Source organism: Denticeps clupeoides, chromosome 17 (assembly GCF_900700375.1).
Source record: "Denticeps clupeoides chromosome 17, fDenClu1.1, whole genome shotgun sequence".
NCBI lineage: Eukaryota > Metazoa > Chordata > Actinopteri > Clupeiformes > Denticipitidae > Denticeps > Denticeps clupeoides.
Genome location: NC_041723.1, coordinates 8,953,911 through 8,973,253, shown reverse-complemented (window position 1 = coordinate 8,973,253; position 19,343 = coordinate 8,953,911). Strand labels below are relative to the sequence as shown.

The window sequence follows — 19,343 nt, the reverse complement described above, 5'->3', positions numbered from 1 at the left end:
AATTGAACTTGTAAACATGTTGTAAACAAGCCCCAAGAATCCCCCACGATCCCGTCTGCTTAGAATGAGCCGACTCGGCAACTCGTGTGCATGGAGTTTGCGACTTGACAGCCGAGAATCACCGCAGGACAATTTGTCACGACTCGAACACGTTTGTGCCGAGTCAGGGCCCACAAATTTGAAACGGGAGGGGTGATCCGCCATCGGCCCAGCTCTCATGCCCTCTCCGGCCAGCCGTCCCACCACAATACGCCGCCTCCGTCCGCAGGCGGTTCCTGGAACGCTCAAGTCACATTTACAGAGACGGTTCGGGGATTAATTGGCATGTCAGTCTCGCTACATCCTCCTCGGAGAAAAGTGGGCCCATACAATCACACAAGTCGTCTCAGATTACACACTATTCGTGTTCTGCTTAATTCAGTGTTGGCTTGCAGGACCGTGGGTCCCTCAGGAATCGAAGCCATACATGGACCCCCGCGTCGCTAGAAAGGGGGCATTCCAGACGCCCTCACCACTTTTGAATATAGGGGGAAAAACGTGGATAATTCAGACGAGACTATGTGGAAATGGGAAAATCCCAGAAGAAAACGGGGGGCAGAACATTCCCCTGCATGAGCGATGAATGCCAAGAGGGCCCAGTTTCTCACAAATGTGCCGAGAGCTGATTCACATGGATGTATTAATGCAGTGAAATTATTTCCTACACACACACACACACACACACACTCATTCAAAAGTTTAGGGCCAACTAGAAACAACAAGTTGAGTGCAATAAAATACGGGACGTTGTGAATGACTGGTAGCTGGGAATGCCTGTCAATTATGGAAAATCTGCAAACATATAGAGGAACTTTTATCAGCAACAATTAGTCTTCCAGTGAATGCTGTGTTAATTAACCAAAGTCTGTCACTTTAAAAGCCTCACCCATCATTATACAATTTTAAATGATTGTAGTACCACTGAACATCTATAAATTACCCTAAACATATAAACAGGTTGATCGATAGAAAGACGTAAACGGCAATAATTTGGTTCTCAGAGAAGCTATATGTGGTCGATCTAACCAGAGTTAACCAAATCTGCGTTAGTCGTGTTCGCAATGCCCTGAGAGTCATCGACCAACTCTGAACAACAAACATTCCAACTACTCAAGGCGGAAGGCAATGACTAAAACCTTGGTAACAAGCCAGTGCCTGAGGTTGGGGAATAATCAGCATGGCATCATCAGGCCATACAAGGCTCTAAACGTCAGCACGAGACCACTTACACCAGCATGGTACAAACAAGCCCACCTCAAAATAAAGCAACCCCCCTATTTACTGTACAAAAAAAATCTTACTCATCAGCAAAGACACATCAGATTATCCTGTTTGTCTGGGGTTTGACTTCTGAGAAACATTTCAAAAGAATTTCTCAAAAAAAAAAAAAAAAAGTGGACATTTAGAACATAGTAAGGCCTTGCTCAACCCATAAACATCAGTCCAATAGTGCAGGATCATTCTTTCCTAGTAAAAAGGTAAACATGCTCTCCTCAAATCAGGCATTACATATACATAAAGAAAACATGGTTCTCACCTTTTGTTTGATTTACACTTGTGACCGAGTCATTTATCAGTCGCTGACTACCTAGATCAAGCCAAACTGGACCGCAGCTTAAATTCTTTTGAATAACACTTTGTCCAAGTAGTCATGCAGAACACACACAGTTGACCAGTCAAGTCACTCAACGAAACCCAAAAATAGTACACCGATACATATAAAAACTTTATTTACAAAAACAGTTTTATGCTGATTTTATAACAAGATAATTATTGTCTAAAGACTGGCAAGGTCTGTGCAGCGATTAGGAGAAAAACCATTTAACCATACAAAAAAAACAACAAAAAAAAAAAACTAAAACCTCAGATTATTTTACAAAAGCTTGGACAAAACGAGGGTTGCGGTGTGATCTTCCGACCTGTTCTGCTGGCATCTTACAAGAGATCAGCAACGGGAAGCCAGCGGTGTAACTTGCCAGCCTGCTCTGACTATGAGGAGACGGCTTCCTGTTGACTCAGGCACCGGTTTCTGTCCGAAACACCAGGGTAACTCGTAATCTTCCACTGCAGCAAGCGATGGACGCTGGCCCGGCGAAAAGACGCGCGATCAACTCAGAAGCGTTTTAGAAAGCGTAACGCGTGCGAATGTCCTCCAGTTTCTTCGACACCTCTGGTGGCGTGCGGTCAAGCTCCTCGGCCACGCTCTTCTGTTTGTGGGGGTCCATGGAGTTGAACTGCTCACACAGGTCTCCGTCTATCACATTCTGTACAAAAATAATAATAATAATAATAATGAATTACTGAAATGTGATTTATTGAAGTAGACACATTTAATAGAAGCCAAGGTGGTACACAAAGCCGTGAGGGGGAAAAAGAAGCGAAAACCCCTGATGACATCAATGCTCGATAAATGAACAGCGGAACTATTGTAGAGTACGTGGTAACCCAGAATTCAGTCAGTCAATCATTACCCCAAACACTGCATGGAAAGCTGAACTCCAGCACTGAGCAAATGCTGCAAACATGCCATTTGGCACAGAAACCCTTCGATAAATAAACTGTTTCATGCTTCACCATGTAACAGAAGCCAAATTAACTAAATAAGTGGACTTTTGTGTCCAGTATTAAATGATAATTGAGAAAAAGGGTCACAAACTCTTTGGTTGAGTTTATTTACTTAAAAGGTGCTGCAGACCTTGCCGCAACAATAAAAGAGTGAGATGCATGCAGCATAACTAGTGGATGGAACTCCCAGCACTGTGCAAATAAAGGTGTGAGTCTGAGACACCGGGCGTGCTGCGCCTTTTTAGGAAAGTACATGTATATGAAGCACGCGCGCACACACACACACACACACGTAGGGTAGGGTATAAGGGAAAAAAAAAAAAGTAGGGTAACTCACCTTCACAGGAAAGTAGTAGGAACGGAAACTCAGGTGGTCTCTGCCACAGAGAGGGGGGAACTCAGATCGCATGTGCATCTCTAAGTGCTGGAAGAAGTCGTGGTCCTGATAGGAACAGGAGAAATCACAGATTTATATATGTCATGCATGTCAACATATTCATGCAAATTAATATATTGAACTATATTCATAATAACGTATTTGTGATTATTTCCTTTGATTGCACTGCTGTAAACCCAGGAGAGAATGTGTATTGGTCAATTTTGTAAAAAGGCTGTGGTGATAGGGCAAAACCGCAAGGCAGCACAAAATCCAAGGGTGTTTGCTGAATATGCATTTGTGGCTGCGATTGTGACATCACCAAAAAAAAAAAAAAACTAAGTCCTTCCACTGGAAGCCTAGTAGGATGGCACTAGGCATATGCATGGACAGATGAGCAGAAACAGGGATGAAATCACATCCAAATCACCTCATGAGAAGTGAAGGGCACCAGGATGCCAATGCCCCCTGACAGCGTGGTGTAAACCAGAGACTCCGAGCCTCCAGGAATCAGCGTGGTTTTCTGCAGAGACAGCACCGTCTCACCGATGTGGTAGTTCATGATCACCTCCGCCTGGGAAGAATTACAGGGAGCGCGACAGTGAAAAAGTAGCAGAGAGAAAGCCAAGAGAGGGGGGGAAGGGGAGGGGAAAAAAAAAAAAAAAAAGAAAGAAAGAGACAGACAGAGATGGAAATAGACAAAGACAAAGGGAGGGAAATTTTCAAACCAGTAAGAAGGAGACAGATGTTGAAAATCAGTTTCGCACAAAACACCCCAAAAACCACCAACAGCATACTCTCCACTCATCCCGGGTTTCGGTCACACATGCATTCTGCATAACCTACAGTCCGCAGCGGCAAACTCAGTCAGGAGAGGAGGGAAATTCCCTCGTGACTACCTAAAAATTTCCACGTGGCCAAACTCTGTAATAATCACGGCTGCAGCAGAGCTGCCGCCCTGGCGACGGACAACCACTCCGGGAGTGGGCCAGTGCTTCAGAGGACAGGACCAGAGTGTGTGGCTAACCACAACACCAATCCAGACGCAAACACCCATCCCGAAAGCCCAGTCTGTCATGGGAAACTCGGGGAAACAGGCAGGCGGGCTTAATGGGTCAAGGGTCAAACTCATTTTAATTAGACTAGCTGGCATGTTTAGTTGGAAATTCCTACCTTCTGTGAAGCGCCGTTCAGTAAACCCCTGTCCCACAAGGCTTTGTTTCCTGTGGGGTCTTCATCCACATCATCACTGGTGTTCGGGGGCAGACGAACCTTAAATGAAGGAATCAAAATCTAAACTTTAATTCAATTGTAATAATTCTATGTTTAGTCATGGCTCCAAAGTTTTATAAAAACCATCCTCTCAGTAGTTGCCATGGTCCACGCGGGAGCAGGAGAAAAGTGTCACACAAAACCCTTATCTGATCTTCAGAATCAAAATATGCAAAAGCAACCACAAAATCTGCTTACGGCTAAAGCACAAATGTAGGTGATAAACATATAAACAAGCTGACTTTTCACCACCAGGTAAGTGAATCTGCTTTTCGCTGCAAAAATAAATAGATCAATAAATCAAAACCTGTGGGTTACATAGAAATATCCAAATGTCTATAAATAGATGGACCATGAAAAAAAAATGGAAAGGCCGTTTTGTGAATTAGCAAGAAGAATCTCAGAAGAATTACAGAAGCATGAAATATAAGGTGCCAGCAGCATGAGAAAATGAGCATATGAGGTTTGAACTATCTGTTCAATGAACAGAGAATATATATGAATAAAATCACATAAAAATCATTAGAATTCTGAGCAAACAAAACTGCCTATTTCCACTTTATTCCAGAATGTTGAGTATGTGGTTCTAGAAAGCGGGATGAAATAACAGCTGGGTTTAAAAAGCTTTGTGTTTACAATGAAAACTCATATATATATATATATATACACACACACACACACACACACACACACACATTTTTTTTTTTTAATCTATGGTTGAATTTCAGTTTGTGGGTATGAAGCGTGTAAGTACGTGTTAAATCAAGATTCAGCTCACAGCAGCAAAACCTGATTAATATAACTTATTCATGCAATTAATATTTTTAATGGTTAATCCACTCGATAAACCCCTAACATGGGGAAATACTGCGGGGGAAATGTAATTAAACCCTACAACACAAAAATGACAGAAATGACAGTTGTTGAAAGCAAATGAGGTTTGTCACTTTAATTAATATAATAGATATAATAGATAATGTTTCAACAATATACCAAAAAAAAAAAATAAAACACTGAATAATTGTGTGACAGACGGCGGCTGTCTAGGAAAAGGCTTTGACACCGGTGACCTGCATCTCAGCCATTTGGGTCAGCCGAAGAGCCTCCAACCTTCTGATGGCTGCCACCCAAAAACCGTTAACCAGCTCCACCTACACAACCCCGGTGACTCACCAACACCAGTGACAAGGGTCAGATGTAACATGTGCGCACGCAAACACACACACACACACACACACACACACACACAACCACATAACACACTTGCTTACAGCAGGGGACGCTTGCACTTACAATGCTGATGTTGCCAAATTTATCTGCAGATGCCATGGTGTCATAGTCCAGCAGGCAGGCGGTGGTCAGCCAGCGGGGGTGTGTGTCATCTGCAAAAATAATGAGCTGGTTCTCATTGCGCTTGTACCGAACCCAGAACAGGCTCTCCTGGACGTCCGACACGACGACGCGTTGCCCGATTACGTGGATGCTGGTTACAAGGTTGGGCACATGCTGCAAAAATAAATAAATAAATAAAAAAAGGTTACAGGACAAAACAGCTGGACAGTGACTCAAGAGCATGTGCAGGAACTGGTGGGAAAGTGTGGGTGACATCCTTCCAAACACAACAGTCTCCATGGTGACTATCGGTATAGATACCCTGCTTTTACAGTCATGGTGTCAGCCAGTCTATATTTTCCAAAGATGTTGTATAGATCATGTTTATGCACGTTTAGAAACAAGAGCCACAACTTCCTTGCCGCTTTAATAAACTAACACATAAATAATATGCAGAACCAACTAAACACACCACTGTACCACTCAACTATAAGCATTGTGTCCATTTAAATGCATTTTTAAAGTTGACCCAGACAAGAAAACGCAGATAAACGCTAAATTGGTAAAGACGTTGCAGGGCCCTGGCGAGGGTTTTCTCCCAAATGGATGGAGGAGGTGGGGTCTCACCTTGTTTTCACACTTGCGTAGCAACTTCTTTTTGCCCAGGTCGTAGATGCGCAGCAGCTTGCCCACACCCACCATCACCCTGCCCTGGAACGGCGCAATGGCCAACGGGGCGTCCTCCACCGGGGTCTGTCAATTAACCAGACAGACCGTTTAAACAAATGTGCAATATTTTTAGCATGAAGAATTCAGTAAGAAATAGGGGAAAGTTGCACGGAAGTGGTCAAGGCGTAAACATCTGATAAAGGAGTTTTTGCAAACACTGGTTTCAAGTGGAAAAACTGAAATGTAATTAACGCAGCTGCACAATAAAACAAGTGAAACAGTTTCAGGGGGATTTCCTAACTCCAATCTGGAGCAAAAGCATGAAGCTCAATCCCGCTCACTCACTTTGTGTAAAAATTCCAACTTCTCGCCGCCCCCGACCAACCGATAGGTGTAGATGTAGCCGCCACCCACAGAGCGAGGATTTAGGATAAGATCCCGGGCCACGCCCACGAGTACATACCACTCATCCCCTCCGTTGATAAAGCGGCACACAGCCACACTAGGGGGGGGGGGGGGGGGGGGGGGGGAGAGAGAGAGAGAGAGAGAGAGAGAGAGAGAGAGAGAGAGAGAGAGAGAGAGAGAGAGAGAGAGAGAGAGAGGAGAGAGAGAGAGAGAGAGAGAGAGGAGAGAGAGAGAGAGAGAGAGAGAGAAGAGAGAGAGAGAGAGAGAGAGAGAGAGAGAGAGAGAGAGAGAGAGAGAGAGAGAGAAGAGCAGAGCAAATAAAGGTTAAGTTAAATGTCTTTTTTTATTAATGAAAAATATATTTGCATACACCTAACTACAGACACAGCAATAGTCCATTCAGGGACTATTTCTCAATTTGTAAGTATTTATTTTTATCTATTTATTACGATCTACATGCCACAGGTCCTGATAAAAAAAAATATATATTGAACCTTTCTGACACTTACCTGAAGGCAGCCTCGTTCTGCTCGAGCTGCACCAAGTCCAGGGTGGTGCCCTGGATGGGGTTCACTAGACGCACCAGTGAGGCCCACTGTCCAGACCCAGCCTTGGGAGATCCAAATATGGATTCCGGAAGGTTCTCGTTGAGAAAGGCGGCAGCCATCTCTGCGGCCAGCTCTCTCTCGTCCTCCCCAGCAGCCTCCACCATCTCCTATAGGACAAAGAGGGAAAAGAAAATATTAAAATCACAGATTTACGCTCTAATAATAATAATAATAACTCTGGAAACAGAAAACAAGCATCTAAAAACAGGATAATCCCAGATTATATTAATGGGTAGACTTTTACTGATTTAAACATTTACAATGCCTTGTAGAAGTAGTATTCACCCCACTTGGCCTTTTTACCTATTTTCTTACATTTTAGCCTGTATTTGAAATGTTTTTCAATCATATTTTTACTACGTTAGATAAGTGAACTACTGAGGGGAAAAAAAAAAAAAAAAAAAAAAAAACCTGAAAAGTGGCACATTCTTCTTATTCAGCACCTTTGCTCTGAAGCCCACAAAAAGTACTGGCGCAACCAATTACCTTTAAAAGTCCCATAATTTGTGAAATTAAGTGTCACATGTACTGTTAGTATCAACACACCTTTTAAGCCAAATGGGCTGAAACACCATGAAAACCAAGGAGCTCTCCAAATAGGGCAGGGACAAAGTTGTTTAGAAGTACAAGTCAGGGCTGGGTTACAAAGAAATATCCAAATCTTTGATAATCCCTGGGCGCGGCATAAAATCAATCATCTTCATATCGAAAGAACATGGCGCCACAACAAACCAGCCAAGGCTGCACGCCAAAACTGGGAAACGAGGGCATTAATCAGAGGGGAAGCACAGATGCCAAAAGGTGACTGTGAAGGTGCTACAGAGTTCCACAGAGGACACTGGTGTATGTCCACAATGAGCCGTACAGCTGGACTTTATGGAAGACTGACCAGAAAAAAAAAAAAAAAAAAAAAAAAAAGGTCACATCTTGAAAGTCATGTGGCAGACTCCCCAAACGTATGGAGAATGGTGCTCTGGTCAGATGAGCCTAACTTCGGCAACAAAAGGAAAAATTCTACATCTGTTGCAAACCAAACACATCTCATCGGCACAGTGAAATGGTGGTGGCAGCATCATGCTGTGGGTTTTTTTCCAGCAGCAGGAACTGGGAAACCTGTACAAGTCGAGGGAAGAATGGATGGTGCTAAATACAGGGATAGTCTTGTTAATCCATCTGTGATTCGAGACTGGGACTGGGAAGGTTCACCTTCCAGCAGACCCAATGTATACTGCTAAAGCAACACTTCTTGGTTTTAAAGTGGAAAAAATATAAATGTGTGGGAATGGGCAGGTGAACATCCAGACCTCAATCTGTGGTCAGACTTGAGGGTTGCTGTTCACTAGGTAAAAAATACAATAAACAATCCAACCAATGAACAATTATTTTTCACTATTTATTTGTTTCCAAAAAAAAAAAAAAATCTTCAAAGTTATAGGCATGTTCTGTAAACTAAATGATGCAAACTCTCAACCAATCAAGTGTAATTATAGGTTGTGAGGCACCAAAACATGCCACATTGCCATATTTTGAATAAATACTTTTGCCAGGCAAGGCATTAACATGGACGCAGTCCGCACATGTTAAGTGAAATTAGTGGAGGACCTGGGTTGGCCATACTTTGATCACATGTTAGATTACATACGGCAGGCTACAGAAATGTGCCATGTGAGACTGAGTAAACGAGTGAGCAAATGACTAACCATGCCTGACGGGGATGATCAACATTTCATCTGATCGCGGGAGGTTCTCCCCAGACTCATCGGGTCTTACCTCAGCCATCTGCTGCTTGCGCTGAGCCTTTGTGGCTTCTGTGTAGGCGTTGTGGTCTGTCTCTATCAGAATCAGGTTGTTAGTCTCTGGGTGGATGACGAATTTGCGGGGCGTGTACTGGAGGGGGAATGCCACCTGATTGAAGACAGCGCCCAGCTTCTCCAAAGCCAGAATCCTAAAGCAAGACAGATTAAGGCATGAAATGTTTTTTTGGCATAACCAGTACTAAGCAAGCTGCTTAACCACACTAAAACAGAGAACCAAAGTCAGGTCTTCGCTTTGTGGGCAACAATGTGCAACCTACACATAACATGGTTCTCCTTCAAAATCTCACCAATTGCATGAAAATGCATCAACTTTTGAATGGAAAACAGGCAGCACGTTGCCTCAGTAATGATCATGCTGATGAGTCAATTTCTCCACCAAGACAAATCGCAACCCCATTTACTTTGAACATCTGCGCGGTCACAGGAAATTAAATAATGTGTGAAATCCGCCCAGCAAGTGAAGCTTTAAATTTCATCTTCATGCCAATAATAGCAAGCTACCACCTCGCTACTGTGAAATGTGGTTAACAAATAGGTGCACTACTTGAATAAATACTAATACAATTTATCAAATCCCATAATATAAAAAGCATTGTGATATTAATATGGCATCATGATTGACACCTCTAGTGGTGATGCTGAGAGGAAAAACAAAACAATTGAGCCATCTGCGTTTTTACTACACCACTGCATACCACAGCCATAATGTCACCGATGTGGAGGCAGGTTTTACAGTGTGTGCGTGTATATGTTTTTTTTTTACCTCAGTGTGTTTGTGGAAATGGCCACTATGCCTTCTGGACACTGCTCTGATGCGAATCCGGAGGCATACTCTAACGTCTCATAGGACAACGGAGTGAGGTGGAAACGCGACTGATAGGAGTAGCTGAGCCACGATCGACTGGACATGGCCAAAACCTGTTGGGGTGAAAGGTCAGCCTGTCACACAAATGACTTCTTATACAAATACGAGACAAGTGACAGAAGTGCGGTTTCACTTACGGCCTCCTGTCCCTGCATTCTGACACGGAAGAGCTTCACAGGTCGTGACCCCAGGTAGCGAGTGCGAGTGTCAGACAGGTCGCCTGTTACAGGGTCCAACACAGTACGCAGCAATACACCATTCTGAAACGAGGAGCAGGTAATACAGACAGAGCGTGAGAGCGATGACAGAGTGATCAGGAAAATTGTTAAAATATGCTTAGTCAAGTTTTTAAGCACAACACCGACACATGTACACAAAGCTGCTAAGCAAAGGTTTACTGCATATGGGGGTAGACAGACTATAAACATTCCAGAACCTCAGTGCAAAGCCCATAAATTTTCAGCAGCAAATAGCTGCAGATCAGTCACAGGCGTTTAACTACTCACAAACATAAAGAAAAGAGAAAAACGGGGCAACGCGCTGATGGAAAGTAAAGGTGACTTTTAAGGGTGAGCCACTAACTGCTGTAAAACTTTATATTCGGCCTGTCAAGTGCCAAATTGGCCAGAATTAAAAGGTCTGTCAAGCTTTTCATTTTCCTGTTTCCCAGGACAAGTAGATTCTTTGCCAAAAAGGTACGCTGCTAAGTCAGCAGGATGCAAATTGGTGGCTACACACGTTGAGATTTATTTATTTCTTATCTACAGTAAATGAATCCTGGTCCATAGCCTTCAGGAATTCTGGAAGAGTAGATGAACGATAGCATTTCTAGTATCGCAAAATGGAGCGAGGTTCACCTGCAGACCGATGTTGAGGTATAGGAAGCCGATGGTGCTCTTCTCCCCCAGTTCATCCTGCTTCTCCACACCCCCCATTTCCACAATACACAGAGACTCTGGCTGCGCAGGCAGAGCCTGCATGCTCAAAGGCTGCAGACAGTCCTACAGAGGGGAAAAAACAGGGTTACGAGGGTCATAACAGGGTCATTATTTTTTTACACTTATATCCTTACTGAGCAAGACACTGTATTACCACATTATATTTTTTGGGGTTTAGACAAACACATTATACAACTAATCTTTCATATTGTCTGGGGACAGGAAAAAAAAAAAAATGTAAACATTCCAAAGGCACCAAATCACTTCTGGAATCAAAATTCCAGAAGTGGAACTACCTTGAATTGTTTCCAACAAGAATCCTTATTTGTAAAACTTATTGTGAGATATTGCTTTAATGCCAAAATCACCCGTGTCTCATCTGCACTGTCAATCTCAAACATTAACCTGCATAAAGACAGATCAGAAACAGTGAAACCACAGCTGGCACAACTGCACTTCCTCAGAGCTCTTATCTAATCTCGAGGCAGTAAGAGCCGGTGACGAGCTGAACATGGACGGAACCACACAGAGACGGAATATCAAGGAAGGGGTTCGTACAGAAGGGTCCAGAGAGATTATGCGGACAGTGTTGTCCGCCAGTCCCACTGCCAGGAAACGGGACCGCTGCTCTCCTGGAGGGACGTTAGCAAGACTCATGCACACAACGTCAGCAGACATCTCCTTCCTCTCTGTGTACTCGTTCAGTTGACCTGACTGTGAAAAGAAGAAGAAAATGAATATTAAGTGGAATGTGTATATGAATCTTGTGCAAAAATGATGCAATCGCAAATCACAACTCACAGGGTCCATCTCAAAGTAGACCAGCTCTCCTCCAGTCAATGCAATGACCACCTGTCTCTGGTTGACCGCGCAGCGCACGATTGTCTTCTTTCCCGGGGTCTTCCACTCGTTCACACGCTTGTCTGCGCGTATGTGACGGATTCCATCAGGATAGACCTAGCATCCAATCAGGAACATTTGGGACAGAAATTACACTGAATGCAATTTTAGCATGACATCCTATTAAACGTGCTGCTATTAATATCTTCTGAATGACTTTGTGTGCAATGAATTTATGTTTCGATCCAACTAACTGGTTGAAGTGATTAATTGGTGTAAGACAGGCTTTGTTAGAAACAGTTAGTGGAAAAGAATGGATGCAAGTTGTACCTGAACTAGGGCGTCATCCCCAAGAAGCGAACAGGACAGTGTGGGTGTTGTGCCCAGGAAACCAGAGTCTGTAACTTCCTCCACAGTCTCCCCAATAGAGAGTACCAGAGTGGCGTTGACGAAAGACACGATAATGTAAGCGTCAAACTCATCTGCGATGGAAAGGGTGACAGGTTGACACATTAAGAATAAAACTAAACCATCATTCATCCAGCAGGCTGACTTGGCTATCCCTATGCAAAGTGTGATTGTGATGGATCCCACAAACATCACAGCAAGGTGGATGCCTCTCAGCACAAATGTGAGTCAAACGTGAAGTCTCTGACCCATTAGTAATGCTTAGTGGGGGAATGTGGTTCCTGAATATTTGGAGTTTCTCTTTCATTTTCCATCAGTTACTCAAAAAGAGGCTGTCACAGTGTGTAAAACATCAGACCTGAGCGCCGTTCCTGTTCACTCTCTAATCCGGGAAACCAGGTGCCTTTCACTGAAGTCACATGGTTTCAAGGAATATCCTGGCTCCTGCAACACTGGCCGCTATTCATCGCACTGCCGGCATTTCAGGCATGCCTCAGATATGCAAAGTAAACTTGACTATTCCTCATGCTTATCAGAGCTTAGGAATACACACCACTTTACCATGAGGACTGGTGGACCACTGGATACTTCTAAATAGTCATTATTCTGTTATTGTAATTAAACAACAAATAACAAATTAACCAAGTTGCCACTACCAGTGACTAAAAAGGAACAATGAATTTAAATCACATGTATTAATCAGTCCATCTGGGCACTTTGAAGAATGAAGATCTTGCCGACATTCTTGGATCTCACACACTGTTAATTTGACTTGGCCCCTGATCATCATTATTTCAATTTAAGCTGGCTGCTAATTTAGTGAACTGGCCAGAGCTTAGCTGCCAGGAAACAAACACGACAGTCTTTAAACACCAATGGGTATCACCGATGAGCAATTACCTTCAATATGCCTTCGCACCGTCCACACAGCGTTGGGGTTACCGGGCAGCTCTGATACGGCCATCTCGGAGACCTGTGGAAGGACAGATAGCATTTAAAACATTAGATATGTAAAAAACAATATGGAGAAATTTTTCGGAATATTTTTAAAACATTTAAACATATGCTCTGAGCAACCCTGTATTACACAAGAAAAAGACTCAAATCTAAACCAATCAAGAAATAGTCCATATTAATCTTAAAGCTTACATTTATGATGAGTGCTTCTCCCTGAGCAAATTATGCTCATTTACTCTGGCTAATGCACCTATTAAAGTGAACACATTGCCAAACTGCTGCTGCTTTTGCTTGCTTGTCTCTCTTCTAATCGCACATGGAGTTGCACTTTGTAAAAAGTGTAAATGTTATTTCCACTCACAATAAAACAGCACCATAATGAACACTGCATGTATGCGCTCACAACATGGTCAAGCTTTAGATGTTTATAGAAAAAAAAATAATATGCAGGTTCTAGGAAATTACACAAATTTCTACCCACTATTACGATCCAACTACTCAAGAACTCCCACAAAGTAGAAAAAGTGCATGATTTCATCAAGTTAAGAGAAGTAATGTTAGAGTAAAGTACTGGAGCGTGCCATCTGTGGGTTTCCACAGAAGATTGCACGTCTGAAATCTGACCAGGTGCATGCATGCAGTTTCCAGTAAGAGAGCTTGGTGTGAACATTCGTTTCTGGTGGTTAAGGGTGACAATACAAACCTCCAGCCCATGTCTGAGAATTCGCAGGGTAGATCTGGGGCCTCTGCCACAAGCCGCATACAACTGTGGGGTGTCCTCATTTGCCAAGTCAGCAATCTGGAGTACAACATCAAAAATTGTACATTAATTTAAAGAGGGAATTAGATAAAAATAATAAAGTGTATTATGTGCCAAATACGAAAAAAAAAAAAAAAAATTCAAGGATACAGGATAGATCAACTAACACACCTGGCAGGACATGATGGGTGACAAGTTCTCCTGCTCATCCACCAGAACAAGGTTCTTGAGAGGACGAGGCTGGAAGAAGAAGGTGTCGCCTTCCTCTAAAGGCATGGCAGAAGAGAACTCAGGCTCTTCATCATCATCACCCAAGTGTGCTATCTGATAAAGGTAACTATCACACACAAACACACAGAGAGGGAGGTCAGATTAGATTAGTACATAAATCACAACAAGAGCAGACAACAAAATTACACTGAATGCAAGGTTGTTTGCTATGTAGCTAATTTTAGTAAAACTGAAAAGTTGTGATTGTAACTAACATTAGAAAAATTCCAGAATATTAACATTACATTGTTTTTTTTTTTAAGGGCCTCAATATTTCTAAATGGAAATGGTCCACAGTAACCTCATCAAGGTAATCTCACAATGCTGTTTCCCAACCGCCCCAACTTACTGGTTTCCAAACTCTGAAGACACAAACAGGAAGCCAGTCTTGAGAACACACATAGCGGTGGCCACAGGAATTGTGTCAAAATACTTCATTCTAATCTCCGTAACCTTGAAAAGAGAAACACAAAATGTACAGCCGATCCAAGTGTTTTCCCCTTTGGTATGAACTGGGTTCTAAAATCAATTCTGCAGCGATATTACACACAGCGATATTATCACCTGCAGCCAGATGAATACCACAGTCTTGTATTATATGCACTAAAACTCTAGTTGAATAGATCTGCAAAAGAAAAAAAAAGAAAAAAAAAAAAAAAACTTTCACGCACCATCTCTTCATCAGTCTCCAGGGTGACTTTAAAGATGTCACCTTGTTCTGTCTGAGCCAGGAAGAAGAACATTGATTTGGTTTTGTGCGTGGCTGAGCAGACAAATATCATTCCCCTCTCTGGGTCATCCAAGTCGTTCTGCATGAGGCCAAAAAAAACAAACAAAAAAAATTGCAGTTAGGACTTAATCATATAAATTCAATCCATTTTAAAGACCATCATAGTAATCAATCAAAACAGTCAAGTAATTCCTGACATTTGCTTTACACTTATTGTACGACTACATCTTCGTGGAAATGAGTGCTGTGATCAGAGAAGTAGAAAGTCTCTCCAAGGTTTACAAGTCAGAGAAGAGACATGAAAAATCTCATCACTTCTACAGCATGTTGGCCCCCACTTGCACTGGTAATGATGCAGTGTAGTAGTAGTATTGGACCTGGACGTCAGCAGATGACATACCCTTCTGCGTGGGATGGGACAGCGAATGTCTGGCTGGTCCCCAAAATTCTTGTAGGTAATGTAGTTTTCAGAGCAGATTAGGACTCCGCTAGGACCATCCGAGCCTCCAGGCACTGCCAGGAGAGAAACGGCCATAGCATTACTTAAAATTGACACAAACACAAAGGATGCCACAGAGCGTGCACATCTGTGAGCAGTTATCAGAGAATAATATCTCTTCATTGTTTTATCAGAGAAGAGACATGAAATCTCATCACTTGCAGTCACATGAAGTACCCTAAGACAACATCCATTTTTAACACTCACAGAAACATCAATGAGTGTGTATATGTGTGTGTGTATATATATAAAAAGCCACACACACACTTTACAATTAAATGTCTATTTTTATTGAATGCTTCATTTAGCGTATTTAGATCTTGACTTGCTACCTTTGACTCAAAAAGTCTTGTTACTTTGTGGATTTAAATTAGAACAATTTCCCTGTTTAAATTCTTACTTTACAGTCGATATCAATTAAAATAACCAGACATAGAAAGCGACCATTTGCAAAAACTGCCCGTCTACCATGTCCATTAGTTGGTGAATTTCACAAGCATGATGAGCAGCTAATTAAATGATCAGCTCAACCAAATCACTAAAAAAAGAAATTTAATCTGGTCTTGACCACTGACCACAGCTATATGAATAGCTTCAATAACAAATATGACCTAATAAAGAAATAAAACCTAAAAAGTGCTGTACCAGTGATGAGGAAGTTGCCGTGTTCCTCCAGGGCCTCACTGTATTTGCGCACCACGTGGTTCAGACCCAGATCAAGCTCATAGAAGGTCAGGGTCTGCTGTGTGTTTGCTGCTGCTTCACCAGTGGGGTCATTATCTGCTTCCTGAGAAAGAAGCAGAGATGCACTTTTCAGAAAATGAACAAAAGGTAAGTTTCCCCCATCAGCTACCCTGGTTGAAAAAAAGACTCCTGGGTCTTATGAACGAAAAGACCCCTGGGTCTTAAACTAACAAGCATTTATGCAAATAATTTTGTATGTATGTATATATCTCATGCATGAATATATTCTAATAGTAAATTTGTACGAAAAGAAAAAAATAATATCCAAAAACATACATCAACAAACATTCCCCAGCATTCCCCTGGTCTCATTTCATATTTGAGACCCTTTTTTATTAATATTGAACACCCTTTGCAAAAGGCAACTAGGGGATGCGATTAACTAATTTAGCCACTTTAAAAGGAGTTGTTCGTCTTTGTGCAGTTTAAGTGCTGAGATCAGAGATTTTTAAACTTTCTTCAGACACTCAGTCAGAGAAGAGACATGAGAAACTCATCACATCTGCAGCATTCTTAGAACATTCACACATACACCAACAGAACATTAAAAGTAAGTTGAAAATTATAACTTGAAATAAGGGTTATATCCCTTAAAAATATGAAGACAAATTCAAGAAAGGAAAAAACAAGTCAGGAAGCTTCCCACCTCATAGTCCATTTCAAGACATGCAAACATGGGGTTCTCAAAGCCCACGTCTACCCCGACCACATGGTACACCAGTGTGTTGGCCTTGTGAGCCTCCAAGGGGGAGGAGATGGTGAGGCGAGCTGCAGCATCTCGGTTCAGGATGTAAACCAGCTTCTGCTTTTCTATAGCACCTGAGAGACAGTAACCGAGGGATGATTACCAGACATGTCTGTGTGTGTACGGGGGGGGACATTTACATTTACAGCATTTATCAGACGCCCTGATACAGAGCGACTTACAGTAGTCAGTAGTTACAGGGTTAGTCCCCCTGAAGCAACTTAGGGTTAAGTGTCTTGCTCAGAGACACAATGGTAGTAAGCGGGGTTTGAACCTGTGACTCTGAAGTCTTCTGGTTCATAGGCGAGTGTGTTACCCACTAGGCTACAACTACCCCATTTTAGACTCTCCAGATTCTACAAGTCAGAGAAGGCACATGAAAACTCCTGTCTGCAGCATTGCCCATAAAATTCCTAAATCCAACCCTGTCACCTCTCGTAAAAGAACGTCTCCAGAACAATCCTCACGATTCAAGGATCAGCTGACTGACGTACATACAAAGAGGCACAATTGTATGGAGTCCTACCAATCATGACTGCTCTGCCTTTGGGATCCACAGCAAGGAACTGTCCTGGCACAATGCGTCTGCAGCCACTCTTGCCAAACGTCTCCTGGTGCACCTTCTCAAACATGTTCTTGGATGGGTGATACTCCAGAATTACGATCCGACCTGAATCACTGCCCACCACTATGTAATCTGGAGATCAGAGAGAATTGGAGAGTTGGAAAAATCACACACGATTACAAGAAATCCACATTCAGACAAAAAGCGAAGTACGGCGAGGTGGCAAAAACCTTTAGTTCCTCCAGTCAGTCTGAAGGCCATGAGGGAGCGGACGATCCCAAACACCTCCATGGTGAGCAGGGTGTGAACCTTCCCTGTGTTGGCATCAGGACGCAGCAGCTCCAGAATCTTTCCACGTGACACAACAATTTCCTGCTGCTTGGTTCCTAGACACAAGAACCACAAAAACATTGCAGTTTAGCAGAGGACCAACAATTATGGAAAAAAATGCACCAAACGTTACGTACCGGAGAAGTTTCCATGGATGGCGTGGGTAATGCCGGTGGCTCGCTGCAGCGTTATGTTGTACAGAAACATGGTGTATATCGCTTAAACGTCAGCCACAGAAAGTAGGGCTCCAGCAACACCCGGCACCTAACACAACAGAAGGGCATATTTATCTCTCACCATACTCTCAAACCATACCCACCCACCAAAAAAATGTATCTGGTTTTGCGGCTGTGACCCCACTTCTGACTACTGGCTATCTTTACTGTCAGAACTTCGCACTTAAGTGGTGCGTTTATATACACACTGTACCATCTTTAAAGGCTCAAATTCAGTTAATTAACGAACAAAGGTACCGCATACAATGTTACCTAAATAACTTCAGACCTTTGCTACAACTTGGGTTCAAGGTTTATACCGTGCAAAAAAAAAACTATGAAATAATTGAACATTTTATTAAATGGGGCGGAGAAATTAATGCTAAACGCGTTATAATGCAACGGCGAGAAACACTTGCTGGAACTAAAACCAGGAGAACCGTGTGAATTAGCCGGCTAGCAGCCCACGACCCGCAGTTCCCATTCATCCTGTGCGCAGTTACCCACCAACAACTACACCAAAACGAGCACGGCCGCGACCTCACAACCGGCCCATTTAACCGCGCCGTCGTGCGTGCGGCTGTGCTTTAGACGGACGTAGATGCTTTACCGGCGCAGCAGTCGGGATGTCGACGATTTCTACTCGACGGATGGACGTGTTTGAACCATAAATGTCTGTGCGCCGCGACGTTTCGCGCTTCCGATACGTAGGAACAACGGCCGGGGTCCTGGCGGATCGTCTGCGTCGGCGTCTTAGGCGTCCGACGTTTTGCCGGGTCACAAATGAATGAATAAAAATGCCAAATGACTTCTCTGGTGACATCAGAAGTAAAGTTATAGTAAATTGTACATTTACTTCTGAATATGTTTATTTAGGACTGTGAAAATGAGATTTTGTTGCCGTAAAAAAACGCTGGATGTTTGGTTGGTGATGGTTTCAAGCACGCGTTTTCGCCACCTAGGGGACGGGGTGGGCTTGGCAACGTGCCTTGACTCGAGTGCGCCCTGCTGTGCTTCATTTTTCGCCTCCGTCCTTCCACACAACCCACCATAACATCTGCTCTGACACACGTATTAAATTCTTCACTCGCAAGAGGAACATTTCCCACTGCTTTCAAACAGGCTGTCATTGCTCCCCTGCTCAAAACCACACACTAAATCCATCTGTACTGGACAGCTACCGCCCAGTCGCCAACCTTCCTTTTCTTTCAAAAATTCTTGAAAGAACAGTCCTGGCTCAACTTTCTTCATCTGTCCTCGTCTTACTTGATCTATCTGCTGCCTTTGACACAGTTAATCACAAAATTCTTCTCACCACACTCTCAGATTTAGGAATTACAGGAACTGTACTACATTGGTTCACCTCTTACCTTCAAGACAGGTCCTTCAAGGTA

General features: G+C 43.0%; 1 protein-coding gene and 1 non-coding gene across 3 annotated transcripts; both read right to left on the bottom strand.

The window, feature by feature from the left end:
* Positions 1-1,752: 1,752 nt before the first annotated feature.
* On the bottom strand, positions 1,753-18,694 carry sf3b3 (splicing factor 3b, subunit 3). Of its 2 annotated transcripts, none has more exons than XM_028958218.1 (27): positions 18,560-18,694; positions 17,872-17,998; positions 17,635-17,790; positions 17,366-17,536; positions 16,741-16,913; positions 15,996-16,137; positions 15,252-15,364; positions 14,793-14,930; positions 14,471-14,574; positions 14,023-14,188; positions 13,795-13,890; positions 13,035-13,107; positions 12,057-12,208; positions 11,688-11,843; positions 11,445-11,600; positions 10,806-10,949; positions 10,086-10,208; positions 9,847-10,001; positions 9,037-9,211; positions 7,168-7,373; positions 6,599-6,755; positions 6,212-6,337; positions 5,546-5,758; positions 4,154-4,252; positions 3,411-3,554; positions 2,942-3,046; positions 1,753-2,303 (listed from the first exon to the last, which is right to left on the bottom strand). In XM_028958218.1, the coding sequence occupies exons 2-27, from the start codon at positions 17,939-17,941 to the stop codon at positions 2,163-2,165; spliced, it is 3,654 nt and encodes a 1,217-aa protein (XP_028814051.1). In that variant the 5' UTR covers positions 17,942-17,998; positions 18,560-18,694; the 3' UTR covers positions 1,753-2,162. The 2 variants fall into 2 exon arrangements, with proteins under 2 accessions (XP_028814051.1, XP_028814052.1); XM_028958219.1 differs by having other exon boundaries at positions 18,457-18,588.
* Positions 15,094-15,176, bottom strand: LOC114767550 (small nucleolar RNA SNORD111). The gene has a single exon (XR_003742971.1). It is a non-coding gene; the product is annotated as a small nucleolar RNA SNORD111 (small nucleolar RNA).
* Positions 18,695-19,343: the final 649 nt, after the last annotated feature.